The sequence below is a fragment of the Equus caballus genome, chromosome 7 (genome assembly GCF_041296265.1).
Source record: "Equus caballus isolate H_3958 breed thoroughbred chromosome 7, TB-T2T, whole genome shotgun sequence".
Taxonomy (NCBI): domain Eukaryota; kingdom Metazoa; phylum Chordata; class Mammalia; order Perissodactyla; family Equidae; genus Equus; species Equus caballus.
Genome location: NC_091690.1, coordinates 51,885,484 through 51,904,666, shown reverse-complemented (window position 1 = coordinate 51,904,666; position 19,183 = coordinate 51,885,484). Strand labels below are relative to the sequence as shown.

The following is a 19,183-nucleotide window of genomic DNA, read 5'->3' as shown; positions in this document are numbered from 1 at the left end:
ATGAGCACAAGCTGGGGGCTTGGAACAGAAACGGATTCTCCCACAGTGCTGGGAGCTAAGTCCAAAGTGAAGGTGCCAGCAGGGCCATGCCCTCTCTCAGGGCTCCTGGGCTCTCTCCTGGCTTCTGCGGGCCGGTGGCATTCTTTGATCCGCAGCTCCAGCACCGGGATCTCCATCTCCGCGGCCCCGTGACCTTCTTCCTGTGTGTGCGTTTCTCTCTGTCTTCTTTTCTCATAATAAAAGATCACCAGTCATCTTGCGTTCAGGGTCCACCCTTGTCCAGTGGGACCTCATCATCGCGAATTACATCTGCAAAGACCCTATTTCCAAATAAGGTCACAGCCTTATTTGGAACCTGGGACGAAGACTTCAACTTAGCCATCTGGGAGAAATGGTACAGCCCACGACGCGGGCTGGCTCGTGACAATCATTGGTGTTTGGGACCTGAGGTGGTGGCCACAGTTGGAAATAGACAAGCGTGGGGCGGCCCAGTGGGGGTTCCTGGAGTGGGGGTGCCTGGTGGCTGGTTTGCTTAAGGGGGTGGGACCTTGCAGGAGGAGGAGAAAGGAGAGAAGAAGAGGGCGATATTGGGTTGAAAGAGGAGAGTCAGCCCAAACGGAGGTGCAGACCGGGCACCAGCCCCCCAGCCTGGAAGGGTCAACCCCGATTCAGGCAAAGAGTATCTGGGAACAAAGAGGGAAGGCCCCGGGGGGGCAGCTGCATCTGCGTAGTGGTTATTTTTCCTGCACTGTCCCACCCGGTAGCCACTGGTCACATGCAGCTATTGAGCTCTTGACATGTGGCCGGTCCAAATCGAGATGTGCTGTGGGTGTAAAACACACATCGGATTTTTCGCTTTGTTTTGAGGAAGATTAGCCCTGAGCTAACATCTGCTGCCAATCCTTCTCTTTTTTTTGCTGAGGAAGACTGGCCCTGAGCTAACATCCATGCCCATCTTCCTCTACTTTATATGTGGGACGCCTGCCACAGCATGGCGTGCCAAGTGGTGCTATTCTGCACCCGGGATCCGAACCGGCAAACCCTAGGCTGCCGAAGCAGAACATGCACATTTAACCACTGCACCACTGGGCCGGTCCCTCACATTATATTTCTATCAGACAGTCCTGCTCTAGATTTTTTTGGTGTGGTGGAAATTGTGCATAAAAATAATTTTATCTTTAAAAAAAATAATAATAATTTTATCTTTATAAAATATTTTTTAAATTTAGAACAAATATTTTATTTTCAGTTCATGATTGTTAACTAGACTTCTTGTGGGGATCATTTCACAATATATACAGATATTGAATCATTACGTTGTACCCCTGAAGCTAATATAGTGTTATATGTCAATTATACCTCAAAAAGATGAACTATTTTTAAAATTAAAAATGTAAAAAAAAAACCCCACAAATAAAGTGAATGTTTAGCATCATTTGAAAAGGAAAACAAATTTTTTTAAGATTTTTTAAAATTTTCCCTTTTTCTCCCCAAAGCCCCCTAGTACATAGTTGTGTATTTTCAGTTGTGGGTCCTTCTAGTTGTGGCATGTGGGACGCCGCCTCAGCATGGCTTGATGAGCAGTGCCATGTCCGTGCCTAGAATCCAAACCAGCGAAACCCTGGGCTGCCGAAGCAGAGCGAGGGAACTTAACCACTCGGCCACAGGGCCGACCCCCGAAAAAGAAAAAAATTTTATAGCTAGGTTCTTCCCACTGTCATGTGCATTGGAGGGGTCACAGGTGGCAACCAGGAGGCCAGGAACGTGGTGATGGCGGCCAGACCCTGGGAGGGCAGAGGTGGAAATAGGAATGACAAAATAACAGTAAGAATTCCCTCTAAAAGTGGCCGTCGCTACGTGCCGGGCAGTGTTCTAAGCATTTTGCATCTTCATTTCATCCTTCTCCCAAACCCTAGGGAGGAGGCACTATTACAAGTCCATTTGGCAGTTGGGTAAACTGAGGCATACAGAGGCAAGATCCACTGTCCAACACACCTGGCTGCAGCGTCTGCCCAGGTGGCCATGACGACTGGGCTGCTTTGGGAGGATGAGGACAAGTGGGGACAGATTAGGAAGTGGAGGATGGACCGACCCTCATAAGATGGAGACCGGTGGGGGACCAAAAGCATGGGTGGGGGGAAGCCAGTGGGGCGAAATGCAAGATCAATTCGGGATGCACCGAACCTGGGGAGCCTGGGGGACATCCGGGGGGAGCGCAGGTGGTGGCTGGACCCTGGGCTGGGGATGGAGACCCAGGCGGGGAGCTGATGTTGTGGCTGTCCTCGTGGGGGAGGGGAGGGAAGGGCAGGGAATCCAGGACCACATCATGAAACAGCCTCCCTGAGGGAGGAGCCAGCTGTGGCCATGAGGGCGGGTCCGCCACCAGATCAAACAGGAGGGGGTCCTCTCTGGCCCCCACAGCACCTCTGTCCCCTGTGAGGCAACACGGCCCCCTTCCATTCTACAAGTCTTTATTGCACCTACTGTGTTGGGAGCATCGGCTGTGTGTCAGGCCACATGCTGAGTCTTAAGGACCCAGCAGTGATGCGGATGGACAGGGACCCCGGCCCTCGTGATCTGGTGGGGACAGAGGTAATAAACACAGACACTATATACGTATAATCAGCACTATTGTCTGAATGTCGCGTGTCCCCAGCAATTCATATGTTGAAACCCTGCCTGACAATGCGGTGGTATGAGGAGGCCATGAGGGTTAGATGACATCATAAGGGTGGAGCCCCCCCCAAGGGATTAATGCCCCCAGAAAGACAGGAAGACACAGGAGATCTCTCTCTCCCTCCCTCTCTCTCTCTCTCTCTGTGCAGACACCAAGGAGACGCGGTGAGAGGACAGAACCAAGAAGAGAGCCCTCACCAAGACTGCAGCCATCCTGGCACCCTGATGTCAGACTCCACTCCCCCACCTCCCGCCAGAACTGTGAGAAAGAGATGTCTTCTTGAAGCCACCTCGTCTGTGGTATTGGTTATTGAGGCCCCAGCTGACTCAGACAATCAGGTGGGGGTAACTGCTCTGGAAAAAACATATAGCATCGAAGGATGGGGTGGCTGGGGGGGTGGAATTTTGAAGGCGTCACGTTGGGGAGGGTGACATTTGAAGCAAGTCCTGAAGGAGGCGGAGGGAGACCCATGCAGATATCTCCCGGAAGAAAGGTCTAGACAGAGGGAACAGCAAGTGCAAAGATCCTGAGGTGGGATGGTGCCTGCTGAGTTTGAGAAAGGAGGGCGGTGTGCCTGAAGGGAAGTGAGTGACGGGAGAGCCGAGGGGAGAAAGTCGTGGTCCTTTCGTGTGTTCTTCACATCTCCCACCCTCATCCAAATCCTCACCCCACCTCCTTGAGCCGGCTGCGGACAGAGCCCTTGCGCTGGCCACTAGAGGCCACCCTCCCTGTGGTTCACAGGGTCGCTGCACCCTCCTCCCGTCTTTGGGTGGTGACTGACTTCCGCGGAGCCCTAACTGTGCCGCAGATGCCACGCTAAGCGCTTCACACGGCTGAGCTCCCCTCGTCCTCCTAACATTCCGGAGTGAGACGCATCGAAGTGTCTCAACAGCTTTACTGAAGTGTAATTGACATGCAGTAACCACACACGTTTAAAGCGTACGATCCGGCAGTTTTCACGTCCTGGGAACCATCGCCACGATCAGGGTCCTAAACCGATACCCCACGCCCAGCATGCCCTCGCCCTTTTTAGCTCCGTCGCGCCCCCCTCTCCCCGCCCCACCCCCGGGCAGCCACCGATCCGCTTTCCCTTACTAGAGATGAGGTTGCATTTTCTAGAGCGTTATGCAAATATAACGAGAGAGTACATCCTTTTCTTTCTTGTCTGGCCCCTTTCCCTCAGCAAAATTATCGGAAAGATTCGTCTATGTTGTGCTGTGGATGGCGCCCCCTTTGACTCACGAGGAAACTGAGGCTCACAGAGGTGTGGTTTGGCAGGAGGGAGTAGAGGTGGGGAGAGGGTGTCAAACACGTTTGGCCCCAGGCGGACGCGGGTTCTGGGCTTGCAGCCAGCACAGGGGCACCGGCGGGGGCGGGGCTGGGGCCCAGGGGGGCCAAGCTGGGGCCGGGACTGGGGGCGGGGCCGAGCTGGGCCTGGGGGCGGGGCCGGGGCGAGCTGGGGCCAAGCTGGGGCCCGGACCGGGGCCAAACTGGGGCCTGGACTGGGGACGCATCCAAGCTGGGGCCAGGGGCGGGAGGCGGGGCCAAGGCGGGGAATGGGGGGAGCTGGGGCCGGGGGCGGGGTCGGGGCCAAGCTGGGTTGGGGGAGGGGCAGGGGACCCACGCTGGGGCTGGTGGGAGGGTCCCATCTGGGGGCGGGGCCGGGGCGGAGCCCGGGGGGTGGGCAAAGCTGAGCTCGTAGGGGGACGATGCGGGGGCGGGGCCGGGACCCGAGCTGGGGCAGTGGTGCGGCCGGCCCGGGGGGTGGGGGGGGCGGGCCGAGCTCGGGCTGGTGGGCGGGGCCTGTCCGGGGGCGGGGCCGAGAGGGAGCCAAGCTGGGGCTGTGGGCGGGGCCGGTGTGGAGGCGGGGCCGGGGGCGGTCGAGCTGGGGCTGTGGGCGGGGCAGGCCCGGGGGCGGGGCTCCCGGCCTGGGGCCCCGGATAAGGGCGTGCGGGGCTGGGCGCGCCTGGCCGCTGCGATAAGGCGGCAGGCGTGGGGCGGGCGCCGGGGGGAGGCGCCGCGTCTGCAGGCCCCGTGCGGCCCCCGGGGCCCGGGCCGGGGAGCCAGGCTGGGGGCCGGGCCGGGGCGGGGCGTGCGGCCGAGTCACGCCCGCCTCCCTCCCGGGCCCAGGGCCGCTAAAATGGCGGCGGCGGCGGTGACAGCGTCCCGCGCGGGGCCCGGGGGCCTGGCCTTCGCGTCGGGCGTCCACTAGCGCCCGCTCCGGCCCCGACCCGGCCCCGGCGCCCATGAACTCCGTGTCGCCGGCCGCCGCGCAGTACCGCAGCGGGAGCCCGGAGGACGCGCGCCGCCCCGAGGGCCGCAGGCCGCGCGGTCCCCGAGCCCCGGGCCCCAACGGCCTGGGCGCCCCTGGAGCCGGCGCGCCCGCTGCTGGCCCGCCCGGGGCCGCGGCCGGGGAGCCGGACGAAGTGGACAAGTTTAAGGCGAAGTTCCTGACCGCCTGGAACAACGTCAAGTACGGTGAGGAGGGGCGGGCCCGGGGGTCCGAGGGGATCGGGCCGGGGGCTCGGCCGGGCCGGGGGCGGGAGTCCGGGAGCACCTGCCCCTGCCGGGCGTTCCACTGTCTGTCCTGTGAGTCACCTGCGGGTCCCCACCCTGCCCTGCCCAGGGCGGCCCAGGGGCAGGTCCAACGGGGAAGGTGTTTGCAGGTCCTGTCCTTCCCGGTGTGACCTTGGGCAAGTTTTTTTGCTTCCCCGTGCCTCCATTTTTCCCCTGTTAAATGGGTCCAATCATCAGATCTGCCTTAATTCCTGCAGAATTAGCGGCAGACACTCGTGTGGCTGTTAATAGGGGCCCCACCTCCATCTAAGAGGATTGTGACTCGGAATCCCCAGTGCCACCCTGAGATAGGAACTAGGAGGTCCCCGTTGCACAGATGGGGTAATGGAAGCCTCTTGTAACTGCTGCGTGTCTGCAAAGCACGTGCTTCATCTCGCGGGGGCGCTGCCCCGTGTCTCCCCAGGTTGGGCAGTCAAAAGCCGCACCAGCTTTAGCAAGATCTCCAGCGTCCACCTCTGCGGCCGCCGCTACCGCTTCGAGAGCGAGGGTGAGCTGGTGGCCCCAGGCCAGGGTTGGGAAAGGCCCCCAGGGGTGTTCCTGGTGGCAGCTGACAAGCCCGCTCTTGTAGGTGACATCCAGCGTTTCCAGCGGGACTTCGCCTCCCGCCTGTGGCTCACCTACCGTCGGGACTTCCCGCCCCTGGCGGGGGGCTGCCTGACCTCCGACTGTGGCTGGGGATGCATGTTACGCAGCGGGCAGATGATGCTGGCGCAGGGCCTGCTGCTGCATTACCTGCCCAGAGGTGAGCCGAGGTGAGGGGAGGGCACGCTGGGAGTACAGTGCCAACCACATGGCCCAGCAGGGCCAAAACTGTTTGTAAACCAAGAGTTTAAAGTCGTGTTAGGATTGTGGGTAAAGTAACTTTGGGGGTGTGGGGCGCTAGAGTGGTTTATAAAGTAAGATTCAAAAACGTGAAAATTGTCCAACACACAGTACGTGGAGCATAAGCATTGTGTGCAGAGCATCTGGAAATGGGAACTGTGGCCCCCGCCACCCCCCACAGCGGCATGGTCTGACCGTGTACTCCATCCCCCCCCAGACTGGACATGGGCCGAGGGCGCGGGCCTGGGCCCCCCTGAGCCGGTGGGGTTGTCTTCTCCCAACCGGTACCGTGGGCCTGCCCGTTGGATGCCCCCACACTGGGCCCAGGGCGCCCCCGAGCTGGAGCAGGAACGCCGCCACCGGCAGATTGTGTCCTGGTTCGCCGACCACCCCCGGGCCCCCTTCGGCCTCCACCAGCTGGTGGAGCTCGGGCAGAGCTCAGGCAAGAAGGCGGGCGACTGGTATGGGCCGTCCCTGGTGGCGCATATACTCAGGTGAGGGCCGCGACAGGGGCCACGGGAGCCGCTGTGTGCCCCCAGGAACTCAGGCCTGCCCTCTCGCCCCCAGGAAAGCAGTGGAGAGCTGCGCAGAGGTCACCCGCCTGGTGGTGTACGTTTCTCAGGACTGCACAGGTGAGGGGACCAGGGTCTCAGGGTCCTCACCCTGAGCTGCTCACTACTTCTGCTGCTTCTTAGGAGCCCCCTTCCTCTGGGACAGAGGGACCCTTGGAAAGGATCCCAGGCCCACACAAGGGGAGGTGCTCAGGGTCCCTCCACTCCCTTGGGAGCCGGGAGGAGAAACTTGAGGAGCGTCTCCCCGCGTGAGAGAATGAAGGACGTCGGATTTCCTTCTCTCAGGCCCCGTGCACTCTTACTCTGCAAACAGTTCTAACGTGCACAAAAGTCTGAGCTCCTCTGCCTCGTAGGGTCGTCATGAGGATTCAGTAAGTCAGTAATTCAAGTGAAATCCTTAGCACTTGTCACATAGTAAGCGTGACACTAGCTATTAGCTATTATTGTTATTATTCCTTGCTATCCTCCGAGTCAGTTTCGAAAAGGTCTTGATTATTAGGAGCCTTCATGGGTTGGAATCAGGGAATCTACAAAATCTGTACGTTTTTATGTGAAACGGCAGCAGTTGGGGGCAAGTTGAATTTTCACAGCCAGTGTGGTAGTTGCTTAGGGGGGCTCTGACACCAGTACTAGGGGGCTTCTGAATGACAGGAGTTTATTTCTCATCATTCTGGAGGCCGGGAGGCCCCAGATCAAGGCCCTGGCAGCTTCAGTATCTGGCGGGGCTGCTTCCTGGATCGTTTTGCTGTGTCCTCACAGGGCGGAAGGGGGGAGGGGGCTCTCTGGGGTCTGTTAACAGGGCGCTAATCCCATTCTGGAGGGCCCCACCCTCATGACCTCATCACCTCCCAAAGGCCCCACCTCCCCACCCATCCCCTTGGGGGTTAGGTTTCAACACATGAATGTGGGGACACAAACATTCAGATAGAGCAGCTGTGTCTCCAGAACCGGTTGAAGCTGCTTCTCTGGGAGCAGGGAAGGGGTTTACATGGTGAGGAGGCGGTGGCGAACTGAGGAGAAGGCACACACAGGGACGTTCTCGCGAGGGGCAGCCGCTTGGCGCTCCCATTTCCTTCTTGGCAAACCAAGGCGCCAGGTCGGTGAGGACCAGTCAGGCCTGGTCCTCGGGAGGCACTTCCTGTCTTCCCGGCTTTATGCTTTGTCCAAATTGCGGGGCCTCAGTTGCCCTTTCTGTAAAATGGGCGTGTCCACACCTGCCCGAGGCCCTGGGGTTGTCTGAGGACATTTGGGGGCACTGGAAAGACATCCTTCTCCACTGATGACGGTTGGGCCCCTGGGCATGGAGGGCCACCCTCTGAGGCTTGAAGGACGGGCAGAAGGTGACCCGCAGCCCTGTCCTTCCAGTGTACAAGGCGGATGTGGCACGCCTGGTGGCCAGGCCAGACCCCACAGCCGAGTGGAAGTCTGTGGTCATCCTGGTGCCCGTGCGGCTGGGTGGTGAGACGCTGAACCCCGTGTACGTGCCCTGCGTGAAGGTAGGCTCAGCCACATTCCACTGTGCCTCCCCTGGGAGGCTTCCAGATGTTTCCAGCTTGGGCTGCCTTTTCCATCCCTTCATCTGTGTGTTCAGTAGCACTTTACGCTGGGATTCAGAGAGGAACAGAAGAGGCAAAAATTCATGCCTCTGGGAGTGGACATTCTGATGGGGGAATGACAGGCAGTGGAGCTGGGAGCAAAGTGACAGCTGGGACAGTTTGGACTCTAAAGGAATCAAAACTAACAACGAAGGGCAGGTGGGGGTGGCTGCACAGCCTAGGAAAGTCCCTCTCCAGCCAGGGGCAAGTGAGGAGCCAGAGGCGTGCTGGAAAGACCCTGGTGTGTTGACTCTCAGAGTAAAGGCCAAAGTTCTCCCCACAGCACACAGGGTCCCACACCATGTCCCCGTCCCTTCCTTGACCTCATCTGCCCCCACTCTCCTCACTTCGCTCTGCTCCAGCCGCATGGGCCTCTTCACTGTTCTCAGAACACACCTGCCTCAAGGCCTTTGCACCTGCTGTTCCTGCCACTTGGAGTACTCTTTCCCAAGATGCCCTGCAACATCCCCTCTCACTGAGGCCTTTCCTGACCTCCCTATTTAAAACTGCAAAGCCCTGCTCTTTTATTCTTCTCCCAGTGTCATCACCTTCTGACACATGACAAAGCTCACTCATCTAGTGTCTCCCACACTAGAATCTCAGCTCTGTGAGGAACTATAGTTTTGTGTGTCTTGGTCACTGCTGCCCCCCAGGGCAGTGGGCCTTTGCTAAGCGTTTTGTTGAGTGACTGCCTGATAGTACTCGTCCTCTTCACCCACTGTCCTCCCTGCAGGAGCTCCTGCGTTCCGAGCTGTGCCTGGGCATCATGGGGGGCAAGCCTCGGCACTCGCTGTACTTCATCGGCTACCAGGGTAGGCCCGCCCGTCCTGCTCCATCCCACCCCGCCCTCCCCTTCCACACCCCTGCTCACGCCTCCTCCCCTGCAGATGACTTCCTGCTCTACCTGGACCCCCACTACTGCCAGCCGACTGTGGATGTCAGCCGGGCTGACTTCCCCTTAGAGGTGAGCTGGGATCCTGTGGGGGGGGCGGGGGGGTGGTGCCGGGACGTGTGCAGGGAGCCAGGCCCCCTGATTCTCTGTTTGCCTGCCCCAGTCCTTCCACTGCACTTCCCCACGCAAGATGGCCTTTACCAAGATGGACCCAAGCTGCACTGTGGGCTTCTACGCTGGGGACAGGAAGGAGTTTGAGACACTTTGCTCGGAGCTGACCAGGGTGAGCAAGACGGGGGCGTGGGGGGCAAGAGGAAGAGGCCTCGAGGCCAGCAGACCTGGGGAGCTGCCTCCAGGCGGCGCTGTCAAGATGACTGCCCCGCCCACAAGCTACAAAAGCCCAGCTGTAACTGATCAGATCAAAAAAGGGGCATAAAATGAAAAGTTACAGGCGTCACTGCCTTAGGGGACAGCTGCATCCATTGGCTCAAGTGGCTGTCCCCTCCCTGTCTCTGTTGTCCCCTCAGGGCTTCACCCTTATGGTGGCCACCAGCCTCTCTGGGCACCCGCCTCCCAGCGCAGTGGAAAGGGAGTCCCACTTTCCCAGCAGATGCAGCAAAAACCCCAGGGTTGCCTTTCATTGGCTGCGCTGGGTCACGTGCTCTTCACTGAGCCAATCCCTGTCCGTCCGGGGATGGATGGAGGATGCTGATTGGCTGGTCTGAGTCAGGGAAGCACCTGATAGAGCTGCTTGCTACAATGGTTAACGCGGCCGTGGTGGGGGCTGAGTGCTCTCCCTCCTCCCCAGGTGCTCAGCTCCTCCTCGGCCACGGAGCGGTACCCCATGTTCACGCTGGCCGAGGGCCACGCTCAGGACCACAGCCTGGACGACCTCTGCTCCCAGCTCTCGCAGCCCACACTGCGGCTCCCTCGCACCGGGCGGCTCCTCAAGGCCAAACGCCCCAGCTCCGAGGACTTTGTGTTTTTATAGAGGGAGGGATGGGGAGAAGATGCGACACTATTTATTTTTCTATTTATGTCACGCTGGGGGTGGGATCCTGCACTCTGGCTGGGATGACTGCCCCTTCTCGACGCTGCCTGGACCAGCGCAGCCAGCCCAGTCCAGGAAACCTCCGAGCGGGGCCACCCAGCCAGAGCCAGCCCGCGTCTGCCCGCCTCCCGCCAGCTGGGCCCTCCGCGCGGCGGGGAGGGAGGGCCCCGGCACCCACTCAGGGCCTGACTCAGTACTGTAGTTTGCACTGGACGCCCGCGCCCCTCCCTGGTCCCCAAGCCCCCTGCCCTAAGGGCTGGTGGCGGTGGGAGGGGGGAACTGTGGCTGCTGGGGGCTAATAAAGCCGTTGGACTTGACCTTGGCTGCGGCTGGACCCAGCATTTGAGGGCTGGGGCCAAGGCAGACCCCGGGGAAGCTGCCACATCTGTAAGATGGGGATGCCCCCTCACCCACAGGTAGACAAGAGGGTCCACAGAGTGGACAGAGTGGGGTGCATTTGGGGTCTTGATGAGCGGGAGAAACCCCGGGGCCCCCACTTGCTCCGTGGAGGTCAGGGGCCACTCTTGGGCCCCTTCTGCTTCCTGCGCTGCCGGCCCAGCTGGCGGAAGTGCAGCCGTTTGGGGTTGAGGCCGAAAGCTTGTAGTCTCTGGCGGCTGAACTCGTGGCCCCCGAGGGTCACAGTGGGGCCCAGGAGCCGGGCCTTCTTGCCCCTCTTCCGCCTTGGGGGGGCTGGCTTCTCCGGGCTGGATCCAGGGGCCGCCTCTTCCTGGGCTGGGGGGCTCCCAGGCCGTGGCTGCTTCCCACAGGCCCCATCGGGGGCTGGCAGCTGCCCCTGCGGGCCGGCCTTGTCTCTCGGTGGCTTCCCTGTGGCTTCCGTGGGCATCTCCGTCCTGGGGGAGGAAAGTCAGCGCTCAACCCAGGCCCAGCATGATTACCACTTCCTGGGCTCACGTCCCATTTTTCAGCTAGGAAAGGAGAGGCTCAGAGGGGCAGCCAAGAGGGGCCTGCCTGGGGCTCAAAACCTGGGTTTTCTTTTTTCTTTTCTTTTTTTTTTTTTGAGGAAGATTAGCGCTAACATTTGTTGCCAATCCTCCTCTTTTTTTTTTTGCTGAGGAAGACTGGCCCTGAGCTAACATCCACACCCATCTTCCTCTACTTTATGTGTGGGACGCCTACCACAGCATGGCTTGCCAAGCGGTGCCGTGTCTGCACCCAGGATCTGAACCTGCAAACCCTGGGCCACCAAGAAGCAGAACGTGCGCACTTAACTGCTACGCCACCGGGCCAGCCCCCAGAGTTTTCTACTGAAACCTGAGGCTGGACGGTATTGCCAGTAATTCCCGTATCTGTGCCCAGGCCTACACTAAGCTATTCATGTAAATTAACTCATTTCACCTTTCAATCAAGCCTGTGAGCTTCCACCACCCCCGCCTTATAGATCAGGAAATAACAACATGATAACGATAGCTAATACCTATATGGCATATACTCTGTTTTAAGCACTTTCCATGAATTAATTCACTTAATCCTCAAAAAACCACCAAGAAACAAGCCATCTTTATCCCCATTTTATAAATGAGGAAACAGGCCCAGAGAGGGGAAGTGACTTGCCCAAGGTCACACAGCTATAGCCCAGCCAGGATTTGAAGCCAGCTGTCAGAGAAGGGAAGCCCCAGTCCCAAGGTCATGCAAGGAATGGCCGGCAGAGCAAGACTCAACCCTGAGCCTGGCAGCTCCCGGCCGTCCTGCCCCAGCCAGCGACACTCACTCCTCTGGGCAGAGCGACTTGAATATCTGCCTCTTCTTCCAGGCGTTCTGGGCCTTCTGGCTGTACGCCCTCTTGTCCTGCAGCTCCTCCTGCTCCGACCTGCGGGCGCCCGGCAGACACGCCCATCACTGGGGGCTCCAGGGGTGCCCAAGCTCGCCCGGCCGCCCCTCCTCCTGGGGCGCCTGGCCCCACCCCCCGTCACCTGTACATGCAGGTCTTCTTCAGGGAGCACCACCGGTTCAGCTCCTTGTCATCAGCTGCGAGGATCTGAGGGGAACGGAGTTGGGGGGGTCCTCATTCCTGAGCCCCGGGGGACCCTGACTCTAAGCCCTAGTCCCCTCCTTGGGCAAATTGAGGCGATGCTAGGACCACTCAGCAGGACGTCACGATGGTAGGGAAGAAGTGATTTCCGCGGAGCCCGCTGGATGATTTTTGCAGGGGGCATCAGATGGGGAAACTGAGGCTCCGAGAGTGGATCCTTGCCCCAAGCCGGCCAGGAAGCGGCTGATTTCATTCCAGTTTGGGCCCGGGAGCCCCAATCCGTGCACCATGGCCCCAGAAGCCTCAGGACAGGGCAGGGGTCTCTCTGCCAGGGACGGGGTTTGCCAATCCCAGGTGAGGCCCAGGCTCCAGGCCTCAGTTTCCCCACTTAAGAGGTGGGCATCCCCTCAGAACCTACTGGAACGTCGTCGGGAAGATGTGGTATAAACTCTATAAATATTGCCTGTTCTTCCTGACCGTGAGGAGTCAGGCACCCCCACAGCCATGAGGCGGGGGCCGTTATTAGGCTCATTTTACAGATGGGGAAACTGAGGCATGGAGCCTTAAGTCACATGGCCAAGGCCACACAGCTGGTGAGCAGCCAGGCCAGGATGTGAACCTGGGCCACCTGGTTCCAGAGCCCCCAGGTCGTCACAGCCCCTGGCTGCAGACAGACAGCCAGGACCAGAACGACAAGCAAGATGATGGGGACAAGCTCTGGGCCCCGCCCCATGGGAGTCCTCCTGCCTCCTCGGCGCCCCCAGGGCCCCACCTCCTCGGTGCTCAGCCCGAAGTCGCAGGGCACCACAGCGCGGTACTTGAAGCGACAGGGCAGGTCATCGATGATGTCCTCGTAGTCCAGCCGGTAGTACTCGTCCAGGTACTCCTCGAACGTCTTGTCCCCTGCGGGGGACACAGCCAGGCTGCCGGGCGGTGTCAGGCCCGCGGGCCCCGCTCCCCGCCACCCACCACCCACCTGGGGCCTCACCCGGCTCGAACACCGGCTTCTCCTGGCCCACGGCGGCGGCGAAGGGCGACTTGCGCTTCTTCTTGCCCATCGAGGGGGCCTCGCGCTGCTTCCTCCGAGGCTGGCTGGGGTCGTAGTCGGCGTCCATCTGCCGGGACACGCGGGTCAGGCCGGCCCTGGGGGCCCCCAGGATCGTCCACAGTGCCCCGCGTACCCGTGGCACCTACATTGAAGTCGGGGTCCTCGCAGTGCAGCTCTTCCTGGCTCCACGCCGTACCCTGCTCAGGCCCGGCCCACGTGTCCCAGTTCCAGTCGTCTGCTCCCAGAGGATGGATAGACAGAGGTCAGGCGGGGTCAGGCCTGGGGTCAGGCGGGGACCACAGGCTTCAGGCCCAGCAGCCCCAAGGCCAAGGCCCCAGGGGACCTCACCTTCAAGCCCTTCCTCTTCCTCAAACTGTGGCTTCTCCTCCTCCATCGCGCCATAGTATTCGTCTCCGAAGCACTTCTGCAGGGGCGGGGCCGGGAGGGTCAGCAGGCCCACGACCCCCAGGGATCTGACCCCCGCATCGCACATGGCTCCCCAGTGCCCCCGGAGTCAGCTCCTGATGGCAGGAGGCCTGTGTGCCGGGACCCCTCCGCGCCTTCTTGGGCTGGTCTTGCCCCCCCGTCCTCTGTCCCCTGTCCCCCATTCAGTCCCACAGACCCAGTTCTCTCCCTCCTCCTGGCCTCGCCCCTGTGCTACCCCCGCTTGGCGCACTCCCTCCCTCTTTGACGGGCTGACAGCTACTCGGGCCTCAGGTCTTATCTGAGCTGCCTGTCCTAACTAGCTCACCACCGCGTGTGGTGACGCCGGTCAGGGGACTCCTCGAGGACCCCAGCGCCCCCTGCGCGTCCCCATCACTGCTCAGATCGCTGTGGGTTGGTTAAGTGCTTGCTGCTAGACCGGGTGCTCTGGGAGGGCAGGCTCTGCTATGCTGCTTGGAGCTGAGCATACAGCAGGTGCTCAATGAATGTCAGACCGGTTCTGGCCACTCTGTGAGCTCCAGGAGGGCTGAGACTGTGCTGGAACTCCAGCACCCAGGGGGCCTGGCAAAGGCAGATATTGCTAAGTGTGTCATGTATGAAGCACCTACTGTATGCCCAGTGCTCAGCTGCATCTCACTGCATTCTTGCAAGCACCCGAGAGACAGAAACTACCTCCGTTCCATTGAGAAACTGAAGCTCAGGACTAAGAAGCTTCTAGAAAGTGAAGGCTGAACTCCTACTACACAGCACCCGCTCACTCCCATTTACACCTGGCCTATCCACGCACCTGCAATCTCCTTCCTGACCTCCCAGGCTTGGTCAGAGGCCTCTTTGGGGCACCAGTGGTCCCTACTGCTTCTCCCACATAGCTCTCATGGCCTGTTTCCACAGCCTGATGCTATGTTCCCACAATTACCACAATAAATATTAACGGCTCAATAACTGAGTTTAAAGGAAATACAGCAACCCACTGTTTCTGGAGCATTTACCAACTCAACTGTTATGTGCCTTCCTCTCAGGCTATCTTTACAACAGCCCTGAAGTAGCTGCTACGGTTGGACCCACCTTACAGACAGGGACACAGGCTCAGAGATGTCAAGTCACTTCTCTGAGGCCACACAGCCAAGTAATGACTGCTGATTCCAGAGCCACACTCGCCAGCACTTGGCCGCAAGCCTGCGCTGGGCCTCGGGGGCCATACCTGCATGAGCTGGTCGTGCCGGGCGGGGTCGAAGTCTTCCTCGAGGTCCTGCTCCTCAAAGCCCAGGGTCTCATTGCCCGTGACCTGCCGCAGCCTCTCCAGCTTGGCCAGAATCTCCTTCCTCTTCAGGTTCTTCAGCTGCTTGATTTCCTCTTGCTTCTTCGCTTTCTCCTGTGGGAGGCAGGCCATGGGGGAAGGGTTGTGGGCTCTCCCAGCAGGCCCAGGGGCCTCCCCTCCCACTGCCCCCACACTCACCTTCTTCTTTCTCTCCCTGGTCTCCTCCCTCCTCTCCTTCCTGCGCTGGTCCTTGCGGCGCACGGAGGACGCAATGCTCCGAGGGTAGGTCTTGACCTGTGGGCAGCAGGGAGCCCAGAAGGGCCACAGAGATGATTCCGGGCCCCCGTGGCCTGGGCCTGTGGGCCGGGTCGTCCCCAGCCTGGCCCTAGTCACGCACCAAGGCTGAGTCCGGCTCCTCGAAGCGGAAGTTGTACTTATGCTCGAAGTCCTCCTGCTTCTTCAGAAACAGCTCCCCCTCGTCTGAGGAGTCGTCCACGGCCAGCTGGACCGGGGGGCCGGGGATCCTGAGGGACAAGACGGCACAAGACTGGGGTCAGCTGAGCTCCTGCACCCCTGCATACCAGCCATGCTAACTCATTTAACCCTCAAGGGAACCCTACGGTCAGGGGCTGCCAATACCCCCATTTTACACATGGGGAAACTGAGGCACAGAAGCCTGGCGGTAGGGCCAGGATTTGAACTAGTGCCCCCTGGCTCCAGAGCCCACAGTCCGCGGCTCCTCCTCACCAGCAACTAACTCCACTTCCATCTGTGTGAAAGAGGACACACCCAGGCCTGTGCTCTCCAGCCAGCATTGGCTCCAGGCCCCTGGGGGACGTGGCAGCTCACCCTTCCTCCTCCTCCTCATCTTCCTCCACCTCCTCCTCATCTTCCTCTTCCTCGTAGCGTTTGTTGAGGATGTAATCCCGAAGGAACTGCTCCCCTTCATCCAGCTCTGGGTTGTTCCAATATTCCTTGAGGTGAGTCTGAGGGTGAGGGGGTGACAGGACCCAGGTCAGGGACTTGGGAGCAGGGAAGGAGAGGGGACATGGGCACCAAGCAGGTTTAAGTAACTGAAACTTCACAGCCAACCTATGAATTAGGTTAGTGGCATTATCGCCAGTTTTTCTTTTCTTTCTTTCTTTCTTTTTTTTTTGGCGAGGAAGATTGGCCCTGAGCTAACATCTGTTGCCAGTCTTCCTCCATTTTGTATGTGGGTCACCTCCACAGTATGGCTGATGAACAGTGTGTAGGTCTGCGCCCGGGATCCAAACCCACAAACCCCGGGCTGCTGAAGTGGAGCATGCAAACTTAACCACTATGCCATGGGGCCAGCCCCATCCCCATTTTATAGATGAAGAAACTGAGACCCAGAGAGGAACACACCCCGTCCTCAGCGTGTGTGCTCTTGGCCATGCCCTCAAAGGTGGTTTCTGGAAAAAGGTGGGATAGACGGGACAGGATTCTGTTCTTCAGCAACCGTGCACGGGAACTCACCAGTTCTTTCAAGGCGTCAGGGTTTGGAATCTCCTTCTGTCCCTTCAGCCATTCCACGTAGTCGGCATCCTCCTGGGCCTGGAGGAAGGCCAGTGCTGAGGGTCTGTGGGAGCCCTGGCCCCTGCCCGGTCCAGCTGGGCCCCAGCACCCACCTTCTCCTCCCTGGTTTTAGCGCGCTTCTGCAGCAACCCGGAGCCGCCTTCCCCAGCGCTGTCCTCATCCTCACTGTCCTCCACGAACGCCCGGAAGCTGCCCGCCAAGAGAACAAGCGTCAGGACGGACAGGCTGCCTGCTGGCCTAACGGTAACCCCGTTTATGAAGCCCTGAGCGCTCCCCGACAAGCTTGGAGTGGTGCTGGGACACAGAGGCTCCACTTAACAGATGAGGAAACTGAGGCCCAGAGAGAGCAAGTGACATGTCCAAGGGCACACAGCCATTAAGTGCCAGAGCTCAATCTGAACCTAGGAGCCTCAGCTCCTCTCCACGCGGCCGCTCGGCTGGCCGTGCTCACCTCTCCTTGAGCTGCTTCTGCTCGTCCACGTAACTCTTTGACGTGACCTGCAGCGGACAGTGAGGCCGGCCTCAGGCTCAGCCCGGGGCCCCTCCGGCCCCACCCAGCCTCCACCGCACCCACCTGGGGTCTCTGATGGGAGGGCTCCCCGTCGGAATTCTCCTCATCGACGTATTTGCTGGGCAAGGAAGGATGGGGGCTTCAGAACAGACTCCCCAGGGCCCGTCTGTCCCCATGGTGGGGGGGCTGTGACGAGCGGCAGCTGGGTACGTGGTGTCCTCCATTTTGGTGACTCACCGGCTCCCTCCCACCTCTGCCCCTAAGACCTCCAGGTGGCCACCCCAGGGGATGCGAAGGGCGCCGTCTGTCCCTCGGGACTGGGGACAGGGATTGGGTGCTCCCAGAGGGTGTGAGGATTTGGGGGTTAGCCGTCCTCCCCTCTCCCAGTCTAACACCATCTGCCTGTCCACCCGCCGGGGACGGCTGGGGGGGCCCGGCTCTCCTCACCCCTCCTTCTCCAGGATAACTTTCCTCTCGTAGTCCTTCAGGTACATGGGCCGTGTCTTCTTTTGCTTCTGCTCGGCGGCCGGCTCCTCCTCGCTCTCCGAGGACGACGCTGTGGGGCCACCGGGAGACACCTGCCATCAGACACCACCCCCTGCATTCCCCAGGCCGAGAATCCCACTGGGCTGGGCCAGATCGAGGTTTCAAAGCCCCAAGCCACCAGTCCCGGCTGTGTAGCAGGTATCCCCCAGGCGGTGACAATTCGGTGAGTAATTCACACTCGGAACAGCCAATATTAACAACAGGTGATAGTCTAAGACACTCTGCTAAGCACTTCTGCTGTGTGACGATCCAGTAAATAGTGACTACAGCCCAGAGAGCGAGGAGGAACTTGGGCCTCAGACAGGAGCAGCCCCAGACCTGTTCTCTGATAGAAGGTGGCATCTTTCTGATAAATGCGGGGGTCCTTCTTCTTCAACAAGGAGAGAGTCGTGTAGAAGTCACGCTCCTGCTGGGGGTCAAACTCCTAGGGCAGGAAGAGGGATGGAGAGGCTTCAGAAGGGAGGCGGAGAGAGCCCTGGTCGGGGCTGTGATGGGGGTGGTAAAGCAACCAGGGCAGGTGGGCTGAGGGCTGGGAAGTGGGGCGGGGGTAGGGGCTCCCTTAGGAGGAAGGAGGGGGGATCCCGCCGGGGAAAGACAGCTGGAGCGCTGGGTGAGTCTGTGCCGCTCAACAGGTGGGGGAGAGAGAGGGACCCTCTCGGGGTGGGCAGGGGCGGGACACACACAGATAAAGGATATGAGACAGAGGAAGGCAGCCGGCAAGGAGAGGGTACTTCCTGGGGACGACAAGAGGTTGACGTGGGGCAGAGAGGACACAGCGGGGCAGCAAGCAGGGGCTGGGCTGCACGGTGAGGCCAGGAAGCAGATCAAGGCTGATGTGGGCACAAGCTGGGTGCCCCATGTGGCACGGGGGACAGTCGGACACTGAGAAATGGTTTGACTTTGGGGATGAGCAAGGGGGACAGAGGGGTCGCACCTCACACGTCAGGACGGGCAGGTGGCGGGGAAGGGGAAGGAGGGGGAGAGTGCCCGCCCTCCCCACCATGGGAAGGCGCTGTCCGACCCTCTTGGGATTGGGGGTCGGGGGCTGGACGCTCCCTAGGCTGCAATGGGTTTGGGGGTCGGCCGGCTCCCGCGCGTCCGGGCCGGAGCGGGGAAGCTCACCACGCGCTCGTCGCTGGAGTCAGACTCGGAGCTGGAGTCGCCGCCGCTGTCCCGGTCCCCGTAGCGATCTTTCACTGTGGGCACAAGGAGAGCCCCCCCCAGCGGATCAGCCCAGGGGGCACTAGATCAGCCCCCACTACCCGAGAGCCCCGCGCATGCGCCCCGCACTCACGCCGCTGCAGCTCCTCGCGCTCCCGGTAGCGGCCGTACCGCGCCGCGAACGCCGCGTTCACCCGCAGCGGCGAGGACCCGCGCGGCTCCGGCATGGCGGCGGGCGGCCCACTGCGCACGCGCGCGGCGAGCTCCCTGGAGGGGGCGGGGTTGCCATGGGCCCCGCCCACCACGAGCTTTAAAGAGGGCGGGGGGCCTCGCGGGCCGCGCCTAGCCCCGCCCCCGGCCCTTCCGGGATCCCTGACGCCCAGTGCCCTCAGTCCCCGCCCACGGTCACACCTCTGCGGGGAAGGCTGCGGCCACCGCCCACCCCCACCCCACCCCTGGGGCTCCGGGCACCCAGCTGACAT

At 60.5% G+C, this 19,183-nt stretch overlaps 2 protein-coding genes across 2 annotated transcripts; one reads left to right on the top strand and one right to left on the bottom strand.

Moving 5' to 3' along the window:
- Positions 1-4,790: 4,790 nt before the first annotated feature.
- Positions 4,791-10,503, top strand: ATG4D (autophagy related 4D cysteine peptidase). Its single transcript, XM_023645424.2, has 10 exons — positions 4,791-5,155; positions 5,658-5,741; positions 5,823-5,996; positions 6,294-6,570; positions 6,644-6,708; positions 8,014-8,144; positions 8,977-9,055; positions 9,131-9,207; positions 9,299-9,418; positions 9,944-10,503. The coding sequence occupies exons 1-10, from the start codon at positions 4,924-4,926 to the stop codon at positions 10,124-10,126; spliced, it is 1,422 nt and encodes a 473-aa protein (XP_023501192.1). The 5' UTR covers positions 4,791-4,923; the 3' UTR covers positions 10,127-10,503.
- KRI1 (KRI1 homolog) lies at positions 10,142-18,980 on the bottom strand. The gene is made up of 19 exons (XM_023645420.2): positions 18,835-18,980; positions 18,663-18,736; positions 17,859-17,964; positions 17,442-17,550; positions 17,058-17,112; positions 16,935-16,981; positions 16,576-16,672; positions 16,424-16,501; positions 15,776-15,912; positions 15,324-15,450; positions 15,125-15,220; positions 14,870-15,040; positions 13,573-13,648; positions 13,371-13,459; positions 13,165-13,291; positions 12,949-13,079; positions 12,118-12,182; positions 11,916-12,014; positions 10,142-11,037 (listed from the first exon to the last, which is right to left on the bottom strand). The coding sequence occupies exons 1-19, from the start codon at positions 18,926-18,928 to the stop codon at positions 10,698-10,700; spliced, it is 2,118 nt and encodes a 705-aa protein (XP_023501188.1). The 5' UTR covers positions 18,929-18,980; the 3' UTR covers positions 10,142-10,697.
- Between the last annotated feature and the right edge of the window lie 203 nt (positions 18,981-19,183).